This window comes from Ochotona curzoniae, unplaced genomic scaffold, assembly GCF_017591425.1.
Source record: "Ochotona curzoniae isolate NIBS_2020 unplaced genomic scaffold, NIBS_Ocur_1.0 contig_2692, whole genome shotgun sequence".
NCBI classification, from domain to species: Eukaryota; Metazoa; Chordata; class Mammalia; order Lagomorpha; family Ochotonidae; genus Ochotona; species Ochotona curzoniae.
This window is the reverse complement of record NW_024465556.1, coordinates 2,531,660-2,544,578: the sequence shown is the minus strand read 5'-3', so window position 1 is coordinate 2,544,578 and position 12,919 is coordinate 2,531,660. Positions and strand designations below refer to the sequence as shown.

The 12,919-nt window shown below is 43.9% G+C and overlaps 1 protein-coding gene across 1 annotated transcript in view; it reads right to left on the bottom strand.

Moving 5' to 3' along the window:
• PRKG1 (protein kinase cGMP-dependent 1) overlaps positions 1-10,678 on the bottom strand; it is a 1,092,100-nt gene extending 1,081,422 nt beyond the window's left edge. The window contains exon 1 of the mRNA XM_040975781.1: positions 10,238-10,678. Coding sequence (XP_040831715.1) covers positions 10,238-10,503 — 266 coding nt within the window. The 5' untranslated portion in view covers positions 10,504-10,678. The remainder of the gene's footprint in view (positions 1-10,237) is intronic.
• Positions 10,679-12,919: the final 2,241 nt, after the last annotated feature.

The following is a 12,919-nucleotide window of genomic DNA, read 5'->3' as shown; positions in this document are numbered from 1 at the left end:
AAATCGCAAAGGATGCCAGCAGTGAAACTCCAAGTCGGGGTCCCTGGAGGCTTCCCACGACAGGGGTCACAGACTGAATGAAGAAGGCTTTTACAGGAAGGCTGAATGGCACTTTCCAAGGGAATATTGATTCAGAAGCTTCCAGTCCATTAGACATGACTCACAACTCATTCCCTCATGGCAGGCCTAACTAGACTAGTTTTTTTTTTTTTAACCCTAAAATGTTGGGAGGCAGTTTATATTTAGGGCACCTCATAAAACACTTTATTTTCCTCTTGAAAATACTTAGCTATATGTATATGCTGACATTAATGATGTGCATTTTTTTCTTTCTAATAAGGATCTCAGACTGCAAGAAGCCATACTAAGATTTATCTAATTATACTGCAACATGATAGATTTATCAAGTAGATCAATCATCTAGTGACGGACATATCTTTTTCCTAGAATAATTTTCTTTCAGTTTTAGTTGTGTTTTCTTTTTAATGTCTGTGTGTTTTTATGTTTTTGAGAGGCAGAGGCAGTGGCAGGCAGAAATCCTTCATCTGGTTCACTCCCCAAATGCCCTCAACTCTTGGAACCAGATCAGGCCAAAACCAAAGGCCAGGGACTCCCACTGGGTCTCCTTGAGGCTGGCAGGGAGCCAGGCACAGGAGCCCCGATCTGCTGCCTGCAAGCATGCTTTCCCACGAAGCTCCACGGAAGCTGGGGAGCCAGGACCAGCACCAGACACCATGGCGGGGACAGGAGAGCTCCAACAGTGACTTGCATGCCAACTGCTCACTTCTGTGAATCCTTTTTGGAGGTGGGGAGAGGCAGGGAAAGGAAGTGGAGCCACTCTGTTTATCATTTGCTCTCATACATATTTTTTGTATTAACTTTCCCAGGGCTTTTTTTTTTCTGTCATCTTTCAGCCAAATCAGAGTCCAGAGGTTCCCTCAAAGGGGTTATAGGAATTCCCCTTAGCACTGCTATCAGTGTTCAAAGACTTCTTCATGTGAAGTATGCTGTTTAGTTCTTTTCATGTAGACACTGGACAAGAATACTTTATCTTTCCAAAATCACTACTAATGGGAAAGATATGAGACAACATGTATTCCATTATGTGTTTTCCAAACACTGGAAGCCTGGTGTAAAGACAGTTGTGTGTTTGAAGATATAACTTAAATTCAACTAAAGGCCATTTCACAGTTAGTGGAGTTTATGTTGTTAAACATTGTACTTCTGCTGCCATCTTGTGGTAAGTGTTAAAATTTCTCTTTTTCTCCAATTCACGCTCTTCATCCACCATTTGTTTTTCCTACTTTAGTAAGTAGATATAATCAAACCTTAAGGACTCACTTTTTGAGGAAATTACCTGCACTGCTCTCTAGAATGAAAAATATTTTTTGCAAATTCCTCATCCTGCACTTAATACATTCCCTCCTTTTTCATATTTTTCTTTTATCCACAAAACCATTATTTTTATATTTCTGATATTTAAAAAGCATATGTATTTATTGACCAAAATGTATGTAATACCTTGAAACAATAAAGCGTGTTAAAACTCACTGCTATGATTTAGATTAATCTAGTTTCCCACAAGGAAAAGGAATCCAGATTAGAGGGAAATAAATTTGCATTTTATCACAGATTTTTCCTTATAAACTTCTCCCAAATTTAAGAAGCAGCAACCACAAAGCATCATGTCTTTCTGGATATGAAATGTCATATCAGGGCAGCCCTTACAGCCACTGGAGTCTACTCTCAGGGACCAAGATGGAGCCTGAAGGAGGAGGCAGGAGCCCAGAAGTCTTAGTCCAAAGTCTGGTCCAGGAAGTCCCCAACCGGCTGCAGGTGGGGCCCCTCACTCGGTTCCCTTGCTTGTTTCTGTGCCATCCTTTTCAGCTTTGTGGTCTGCTGTCGCATGGCAAATGGATGTATAAGTCTGAGCAGAAGTCAAGTGTTTTTATGAAGAATTATTCATATAACTCATGAAATCGGCTGATATCAAAGCAAACATAATTTTACAAAAGCCAGAGCATCCATGTAACTCCATGCCTTCCCTCCAATACCTCTAAGACGTTAACGGCCATGCAAGAAATCATACCCAAATGACTAGCAAGATAACCCAACTGGCCAGAATCCCCTCCAACAGAGCCAAGGTGAGCAATAAAACAAGCCAGAAAACAACCTGTCCACTTCTTGTTGAAAACTAGTTGACAGCAATCTTTCCACAACCCTCTCCATGTACCCATATTTGTCAAATGAACCATCTGTGCTTCTTTGTTAAAAATTTATGAACCCTTAAAGCTTACACTTCTCTAAGTAATGTAAGTACACATTCTGGGTTTGATGTGATCATTTTCTTCCAACACTTATTAAAATGTCTAATAATATAAAACAAATCCACTGGAAACAGCCCCTGTGCCATTAAGGATATGAAGGAATAATCCAACAACCCTTATTGTGCCAGTCAGTAGTTTTAAGTATCACAAAACCAAGCTTCTGATTTTCTTCAACTGTAGTTCACAGCAGGGGAACTACATGTAGTTCTCGTGGCTTGAGAAAGCCATGACTCACAAGATGGACTGCATTCCCATGTACAACACACTCTTGTGAAAAGACAAGACCGTCTGTGAACTGTGCAATTTCCTGCCATGTATTTGTAACCCTCGCAGTCCAGAAAGCCACTGGGAACGCAAGCAAAGGGCTCTCCCCAGGGAACTGCCAGGGAACTGCCTGCGAATGCACTATGAAACAAACAACTCGCAAATTTTGATGTCTACACCAATATTTACTTGTTTTAACCTTATAACTCATCAGATATACCCCACTGCTTCCCGACACCGCAGCTGAAACAATTTGGAGTGAGACAGGATTGCAGACAATGTTCTGCAGTGATTCTCCCCTCTGAGACTAAGCTGAGTATGAGCTGGAGCTGGTTGTCACCTCCAGGAGGCTCAAGAATGGTCTATTATTATTATTAGAACATATTTTAGGTATGTTCTGTTCTTACCTTTTCTCCAAAATGTAACGTGTGCAGAAAGGGAAGTGTAGTAAGCTGAGAGCTGTATTTGGTTGGAATTTTTACTGTAAACAGATCTGGTTTCGACCCATAGGTTTGCAAACTAAGATATAAAAGAATTTCCTACTTTGTGAAGTTTCAGTACATGTAGGCATGTCCATTGGTGATTGCGTAATACATGAAATTTGCATTATGTACCCATAGTGAGCATTAAGCAGCATCACGAAAAGTATTAAAATTTACCCAAAACCTTTAGATTTTCTATAGATGAGAATAGCATCGTCACACATCTGAATGAACAGACCCATGAATATTTCCAGGGATGAATAAACAGGTATTCTGAGGAAACTTACAGGTTTTACAATAGCGTTTTTGTATCATTTAAGGTCAGAATCCTGAAATAAACATACATCTGAGGACTTGAAACACATTTAGAGCACAGACTAAATTAGAGCAAAACCAAGCAGCAGTCTGAATTAGCAACAAGTGTAATCAAGAGAGTAATGGAAGAACTGCAGTTGCACAATGTTTCACAAAGTCAAACTACCAGCAAGATAATTATGGGTGGCATCTTACTGGACTTGACCTTAATAAAAACTGGAAGCTAGCACATTCGTGTTATTGACTTTGCACACTAAGGTGCTATCAATGCACAATATCCATCCAAATTAACTGGCTCAGTAAGAACAGTAACTGCTCAAAACTCATTTCCAAGAATACGTATCATTAAAATGCACTTTATAAAGGCTAAATTTACAGATTGCACATGAGGCAAGAGAAATTATGAATAATATCTTAAAGCTTTCTGGTCAATATACACTATACTAATTACATTTTATCACCCCATTTTATAAGGTACTATGGGTTTCTATTACATAGAAAAACAACTTGTTTTCTAACATAAGATAATATCTGTGATCCACTAATAATGAATACTGCAGAAAACATTTCTTAAAACTAATCTCTTAAGGACAACAAAAATCAAACAAGAGATGGACCTACTACTCTCACTCCTTACTAAGTAAAACAGATCTCTTTTTAAAATACATATTTTCTGGATATGTTAACTGCGTAAAGAAAGCATCACGTTTTTCAGTATGAACAGTTCATAAAAACTCTTTTTTAACTTTAAGAAATTCTAATTATATAGTATCTGAGGACATGAAAGATTTTAGGAAGTGAGAGTACTAAGTGGAGTAAGAACTATGTTTTTCATAAATGAAGTAGATCTGGTGGGACTTACTGATGTGAAGCTATAAGACAAAAACACAGAGAGCAACCCAGAATAGCGATGCATAGCACAGACGTACCCAGGAGCAAAATAAAAGAGGTGGAAAAGCAGAATACAGCGCTTCCACACAGTGATGCTATTATCTTTTTCTGTGGGACAGCACTAGATTATGCACCAAATATAATCATTTGACCAACTGTAAGACTCTGTGTTCTAAGGTTGAATAACAATCTCATAAAGGAAAATCTCCTTTTTATATGAAACTGATTTGGGCCAACCCAGAGAGATTTTGTAAAAGTAACTATTCTAAGTGCAAATCACAAACCAAAGTGGCAGTTTGGTACATGCGTGGGCATGAGTGCTTATGTTTGTAAGTACATATGCATATATAATATGTGCTTTTATAAACACAAATGCACATGTCTGTATTTTTTTTCTCTCCCCTTTAAAACTTTTATAACCTCTTCTTTCCTTTTAGGGACCAAATATCACAGCACACAAAGCTAGACTCAAGGTCACCACTCCTTTCTGACAATTCCCAAACTTCTGAGCTTTCACTTTTCTGAAACAGGATACACTATCCCTGGTTTATCTCAGCGCTCACAGTAATTTCCAAGAGCTACAAAAAACCTAGATAACACAGGGTCCTGAATTCTGATAAGCAAATTCTCAATGGCAAATGAAAACAGTTATTCAGAAACAGAGCAACTACGAAGTCACCTGCAAATCTTAACAAGAAAGTTTTAATGGACTCTCAGCATCCCCTACACAGTGCCCTACAAGAACACTAGGAAACAAGGGCCTGCGCAGGAGAGAAAAAGTCACCTTTTTGCTTTTTCCACTTCTGCTGAGAATAACTTCATGAATGTCAAGTTTCTCATGTACACATCATTAAATATAAACTTTCAACCTTTACGAGAATGAATGATTCAAATACAACATGGAATCAAAGCCCTAGGAAAAAGATAAAATACAAGATGTGCTACACATATTTGGGAAAATGTACGTGATTATAGAATCTAAACTATTAACAAGGCAAAGGTTTCTGAACAGCAAGCATAAACTGAAGATGGGGCAAAACCATCAATGTACTCATTCTGATAATGAAGGCAAAGTCAAAAAATCAAAATCTGTCTGGTCTTGCATCTGAGCCTCTTTCAAAGTCATTTCCATGATGATTTACTCATGTTTCTCATCCCTGAAACTAGAACCTTAGCCACCCTCTGCACAACCTAGAATGAAAATATGTGCATAGCACTAAGGCTTGGAGCCTGTCTCCTTCAAACCACATGTGGCAGTATACGAAGAGATTTTCAGATCAGATCAGACTGCTTAGTCCACCCCTTAAATTCTCATTGTAAATGTTCCTCATCTGAGTCTACTAAACCAATATCCTCTCTCCCAAGCCCCTGTTAAAACATAATGAGGTTAATCAGAAAGACAAAACAAGTAAACATACATTATCAGAGAGAGAGATAAGTTCATTATGATGGTAGCAATGGTAGGGACTAAGGGATTAGCCTGGGAGACCAGAAAGGCAAAAGGCAGAAGGTTATCCAAAGGGGGCATATCCTTCCTAACTGCCTTATTCATCATGACCAAGAGCCAGAGGAGTCAGGCCAGGAAGGAAGAAGAACAGCTGGTAAGTGGCAGTCTCAGGGGAGACCGCAGCCTTGCAGGGCACAGTCAAGGTGTATGCCCCACATACACAGGTTTGTCCATCACTTTTGCATGAGATCAGTTCAGTGCTAGCTCTAAGGGGTTTCAGTCCTAGCATCATTTAAGGCAAGCGTGTTTCTTTCAGGTGGGAGGATTTTCCAGTTACTAACACAGAACCAATCCTATTCAGAACTTATTACACATATCATGTAACAATGTACACCTTGGGCTTTAAAAATTAGGCTTGAGTTTCAATTCCCCTGCAATATTTCTTAGCTATGAGACTCTGAGTAATTCAGTGTCTTTGAGCAGCAGGTTCCTCACCTGAAACATAGAGACATGATGTCATTTAGGACTACTGACAATGGACGATGAGGCACTGAGTTACACAGTTTATCTTCATTATTGCTACTGTAATTTTAAAACATTGCATTGATGCTAGGCCCCAGAATTCAACTGGGATATTCTGTCTCACTGAAGTTGCTTGTGTTCAAATTAGGCCAAATCCCTCAATGTAGTCTGTAGGTCAAACTAGAACTGAGCTGCATCAGACATACAAAACATAAGCTTTCTGGGGCAACCACCCCAAGGTATCCTTGTTGAACTGGAAGGACATTCAAGCTCCAAATGGCAAAGTTTGCATCCTTAAGAATCAAGGGACTGATGACAGTAATAGCTCAACAGTCGCTGGAATACACGCGGCTGTTATTCCTGGAACAAACTAATATCAATTCTAGCCCTTACTTAAACTATTTTTTTAAAAAAAAAAAAAGTGTAAAGTCTCCTGAGCACATACCAGCTAACCACATAGCCGAAATAAGGAATTTACATATATGCAAAAAAGAAAAATAACTAAGAGAAATGGATAAATATTCATGCACAACATAGATAGGAAGAGAATCAAGTGTTCACAGAAATCTATGTGAAATATTTGGAGTCCTTCGGCAGAAAGAATTTTAAATATAAATTCAAATATCATCACTGTCATCCAAAACAGCCTGCAGTTTTCAATGATAATCACTTGATCCCCACTGAGCATTTCCTTAAGGGTTCTGAAAATGAGGAACGCAATAAGTTGGATGTTTTCTTTTTAAATATGATCATCGTATTGTACACTTGATACTTACGCTGAGAGCTCAGATCTTCCTTTTCCCCGGTATAATTTTCATCTAAGCATTCCTTAGATACTTAGATCATTCTTAATGGGGATTATGCATTACACCCTCTGTGGACACATGGAAATCTGGCTAATTGGACTGACTTGATTACAATAGTCAGTGAATTCTCCCATTTCCTTCCACTACAATAAATGCTTAAGATATTTTTGTCACCTATTATGTGAATGTTGAGCTCGCAATCATGTTCTATAGCCCAAGTACTTTTTTCATTCTTCGCATCAAGTACAATTTCTACATTTTCAAACTATCTTTCCTTATTGGCATAAGAACAAGATGTCCTAATTAAGCTCAAAATGAACCTGTAGCATGAGTAGTTATTTCTCAGATACAAAAGCAACTGCAACTAAACATTAGCTTTGCAATAAAGCAGTCTAATCTTTGAGCCCCAGTGTGCCCATCAGGTGTCACCACATTTAGCAAATGACATCTGAGGTGATGGAATATTTACTCCCCAAATCCAAATATTGGAAAATCAGAAAAATACACTTTAAATTTAAAGCCATCTCACGTGCTAAGCATCGTATCCAGAAACACTTTCACAAATTGTCTTTTTCTTGGCTAAAATAGGGTGCCTCACCAAGGCCTATCCAATACCATCCCTTTTAAGTGCCAGGATGACCGCAACCTGATTCTATCGGGGTTGCCATCCCAGTAGATTGTACCTGTCAAAACTCTTTAAATTCTGATGAGTCAGCTGACCAAAAATAAACCCAATACTTCCCTGGGAAAGGGTTAAGCGAGAAAAACTTTACCCTTGGTCCCAGCACAAATCAGGGTAAAGAGGAAGTAGCAAAACCTTCTCCTGTCTCATTAGAGAAACAAGCTTGCCCTGACTCCGCTCCAAGATCAATGTGCCTACCTTTAATACTGAGACGGAGGGTGAGAAACAGGGACAGAAAAATTAAAATGTGTACACATGAAAGATCAGCCACCTTCCCCCACTACCCCAGTGTACACAAAAAATTCGTCTCACTCATAAAGGTGCCTTGCCCATTTAAAGAAAATAAATAAATAAAAACAGTTCTACAAGCAGCTCCTGAGTGAGCGTGCGCTCTAGGAAGGAGAGCCTACCTCTAGTCCTCTCTACACCCTGGTGAAATGTCTCCACTGCAGCGTGGTGCTGTGACCCCTGGGGGCGGAGGGGAGGAGGAGGGACAGCCCAGGCAGAGATCTGAAATTTCAAAAATGCGATAAAGCCCTAGCCCAGCAGCCCTGGGAGGCAGCAGCTGCCGGGGACCGCTGATGAAGTGGCTTCTTAAGGAGCTGGGCAGATTGATTCCAGCTGCTGAGCGCCAGGCAGGGCAGCGGCCCGGAATGCGCAGCCCGGCTGAGGCGAGGCTCCCTAAGCAAGGGCAAGGCCAAATGGTAGCTCTGCTTGCAGTCCTGGCCTGCGAGAAGGAAGGAGCAATCCCACTGCCCTGTGCAACAGGGATTCTAGGTCAGCTTGGGCAACAAGGTAGCACGCGCACAATGAAGTGGCTCTGGGACTGTCTGACTCTGTCCCGCGAACCAGCTGCTACAAGGACCCACATTTCCTAAGGACAGAACCTGCTCCCTGATTCCTGGGGTTGTCCTCCTACTCAGTCCAGGTCCTCTTATAAAAGTTTCTACCACCTGCCAAGTTTCCCTTGCCTCCTCGCCCCTGCCCCCACTGGGAGGGAATCAGGAAGAGTTAAGGGACTCTGAGAATCCTGGACTTCGTGTGGAAGGCGACAAAGGAATGAGCATAATCCTCAGTAGAGCTGGCTTCAAATAAGAGAGCTAAGTGGGAGAAAGAGTTGAGGGGGTCCCTTGGGGGCCCCAAACTCGGACTGCAAGTGATCTAAACGGAGGGAAGGGGTAAGAGGTGGGCGGGCATGAAGGCACGCCTAATGGAATACTCAATATCCTGAGAAATGCACTTTGGGCCAAGCACTTCCAGAGACTAAAAGCCAGTAATGGGCTTTGGAGTCTGCACTTCCTCTCCTAATGTCCACAGGCGCTTTAATGCTGCAGCCAATCGATCAGCCCCTCCGGTGCAGGCGGCGAGCGCAGTGCAGAAGCTTCCTAGTTGTGGCCAAGCTCTGCCCAGCCTCCTCCGCTCACATACACACACACACACACACAAAACTATGAACCCGCAAGATTTCGCTTGCACAGTTGCCCGGGAGGCGGCTGGAGAAACTGTCCTCTCTCCCTGCTCATCCCAGCTTCTACCCGGGTGGGTGTTGGGGGCGGCCCCAGAAGGAAGGCTTCACCGGGGGCAGCAGGTCACCCCAAGAGATGAGCATTAGCTGCAACCCTGCTTCAGGTGTCGGGTCACTGAGCCACCTGAGCCCAGGGCAGCCCAAGGAGGGGCGCTTGTGGAAAGGAAACAAGGGGAACAAGAGGAGCACAGGAACATCCAGAAGGTGGGGCTTTGCTGACATCACAGCTGCCTCGAAAGTGACCCCGTGACCCCCCCCCCCCCCCAGGCTACATCCTTGTAGTGGAGACAAACCCCAGTCCCGCCTCCCCCTGCTCCCGCCCTCACGCCCCGTTCGTTCCTCTCCCAATCCCTCCGCCCTAGCCGAGCTCCGGCTCTGGGCAAGTTCAGTCCCCAAGTTGAACCCAACCCTGTCAGGCTGCCAGCCGCCTCTCCCCGGAAGGCTGGGGTGGTCGGACTGAGCATGCCTCGCGGCCTGGGTCTTGGGGTCGCCTCTGGAAAGTTCTCCAGGCCCGCCCGAGAGTGGGCAGTGTTCGTTCCCGGAGTGGGCGTCCCCACCGGGGTGCGCGCAGAAAAGCCGGCGCGACGGCCGCCGGGTGAGGAGCGGCCAAGTTAGCGGGCGCGAGAAAAACTTTCCACGGCCTTTCTCCCCACCCCCACGGCACAGGGGCGCGTCTCCCCGAGGAGCTAGCCTTTCCCAGCCCGACAGAGACAAGCACAGCACGTGATGGACAGAAATTAAAAATAAACACTTCCCATTCCCGAGCCGCCCGGCCACCCCCACTCGCCGCCGCCGCCGCGAGCTGTGGGCGCCCCGCGCTGGGCAGCCCCCGCGGCTGCAGCCTGCAAGTCCCGGCCGCCACCCCTCAGCTCCCGGGCCGGAGCCGCTGCCCCTCGGGGGCGCCCGGGCCTCAGACGGCAGCGGACGGCCGTGGCCCTCTCGGCTGTGCCCGGGGCAGCCGCGCCCAGACTCCTACCTTTCAGACTTGGTGAACTTGCGGAACGCCTGTCGCAGGTCGTGGAAGGACCTGTAGGTCTGCGGCTCAGCGGAGATGCCCTGCGCCCGGGTGGTCCGGGGGCCAATGTGAGGCGAGGGCACGGGCAGCACTGACTGGCATTTGTGGAGCTTCCTCTTCAGCTCCTGGATTTCCTCCTCTTTCTCTGACAGCCGCTTCTCTAACTCTTTGATCCTCTCCTCCTTGAGCATAAGAATCTTGGCAAAGTCTTCTTCCAGCTCGCTCATTTTGTCCCCGAGCCCCTGGGTGAAACTTTTCCTCAGGCGAGCAGCTGCGGCGGCGGCGGCGGCCGGGCGAGGGCGGGAGAGGCGAGCGCGCAGCGAGCGGGCGGACGGGGCGCGGAGGACCCGAGCGCCGCGGAGCGCTCCGGCTGAATGGACCGAAAGCGCCCACCGAGGGAAGGATGAGAAGGTGGAGGAGAAGGCTGAGAGCGAGGAAGAGGAGAGGCAGAGTGCTAATCCCCAGCCTCTCCCGGGGCTAGGTGATTATCTTTCATTGAGAAACCAATTAGAGCTGCCCTACCTCCCCTGAGACCCCCTCCCCCGTCCCCTTGCCTAGCAGCACTCTGTGAGAACAGGAGCGCGCGCCACCCCACGGGGGAGCCGAGTTCCTAAACCTCAGCCGGTGCCTGAGAGCTGGGTCTCACTCCATCACACAGAATCCCTCTTCCATGCTATATGGTACCAAAGGAAGGGAGTGGGGGGGAGTAAGGGGAGGAGGGGAGGTTTAGGCCACTTGATCCTTGAAATAGCAACAATTACCATGTGATCTGGAGGATGACGCAGCGCTTGTAACTGGATCCTAAAGAGTGTGTAAGTAAGTGTGTGTGTGTGTGTGTGTGTGTGTAAGTAAGTGTGTGTGTGGTTTCTAAATATCAAACTGCTTTCAGACAATAACCTGCATAAATTTGTCTGGTTTTGCACTCACTTTTTACTTGTTTTCTGCTCTGGATGCCTGAGTGGATGATTCCGAGGGACAGGCGCGCGTGTGTGTGTGTGTGTGTGTGTGTGTGTTACTGTGAAGTCCTAAGAGCGGGACCCTATGCGATAAGAATGACAGGGCCCCAGCAGCATCTGGTATTTTCAGCCTCCAAGTTTACTGGAATCACTCAACTGCAATTGTTGAAGGTGAAGCTGGATGAGGTAAAAACAATGAGTCAAGTAGTTTACAGATGAGAGAAAGGCCTTGCGTTGATACCAAGCTCGTTAGGGTGTAGATTTTTTAGGCCATCTGCTGCGGTTGCACTTTGTGTATGGCGCCACGGAGTTGTCTCACACCACTGTCCTCCATGATTCAGAAGTGTTTGATGCCAGGTTCCAAACTGCTGGGTCACCAAACCTCCCCATTCCAAGAGAGACAGCCTCCTTGGTCACCTGGGCTCCTTCCTTACCTGGCAGCCCCCTCCCCATCCCAAGCCCCCACCACTGCCATCCTGCTCCTCTGTTGCAGTGGGGAGCAGCGAGGGAGTTCTCCCCACTTGAGCCTGAGCACCTGCTAATGCCTTCACTTTGTGAATATGCACTGCATCCATCATGGAGATCATTTCTCAAAAAACACAAATCCCAGTTTTGAGTGTTTTGGGGTGTATGGAAACGATATTTCTTCAGATCTTGATCTGTAAATTAGTAAATCTCTTTTTTGCTCCTTTTTTTGGTATCTCAAAGGAGATAACAAATAACTTTCTGAAATACTAATTTCTACAAAAAATAAAAAACTGTATATAATTAATGGCTAATTACAAAAAAAGAAGTTACTCTGCCTTATCTCACACAGTTAAGTAGAGGGAAGCCAGACAAATGAATATTTTGGGTTATAAGTAAACCCTAAACCACATTTATTCTGGAGACTTCTTTATTAATTGTTAGTTCTATTCATCTAATTATTTGGAATGTAACATATTGTAACACATATGAATGTCTTAAGTGCATTAGATGTTTGAGTATGGCCTGATCTGCTCTGTTGGGCAAAGGTTACTATACTGTTCTTGATCTGTTGCCTGTATGAATAACTTCATTTGTAATGATCTGTTCTGAAACACTCAAAATAACTGACATTTAGAAATAATGCATTTGAAAAAAAGATTTAGTCACTTTTTTTTTTATAAAAAGTTAGGCATAGCTTTAACTTCATGGAAAAACTAAAATAGCTTTAAATAACTCTTAGGGAGTCATCACAAGTTTCATACTATCTTAGGTATTATTCTAATATTTTCCCTGCTGATTTAAAAATGGCATTTAAACCAAGTTCACACACTCCTCAATATTTTATAATCAAAAACAAGTTCCAATATTCCATATTATACTCATTTTCCAAAATGAAACTTTGAAACTTGTTTTTGAATAAGCCATTTTTAACAAGTAGTTTTGAAAACCAGTAACATTTTATCTTTTCCATTGGCTTATGGAATATTTAATTCGAAGAACAGGAAACCTTGGGAAAAAAAATAGGCTCATACAAGAATAAATATTGAATGTTTAAAATTTTGGTATATTAGAGCTGAAAGGAATTTTAAAGATGATCTAACCCGAACACCTCAAAGTATAACTCAGAAAAATGAGATCTATTTGAGAAAGTCCCAATGAGCCAGAGGTAGATTCCACATGTCAAGCAAAGGAGCTTTCCCTACCATACTTGTCTGGCTGA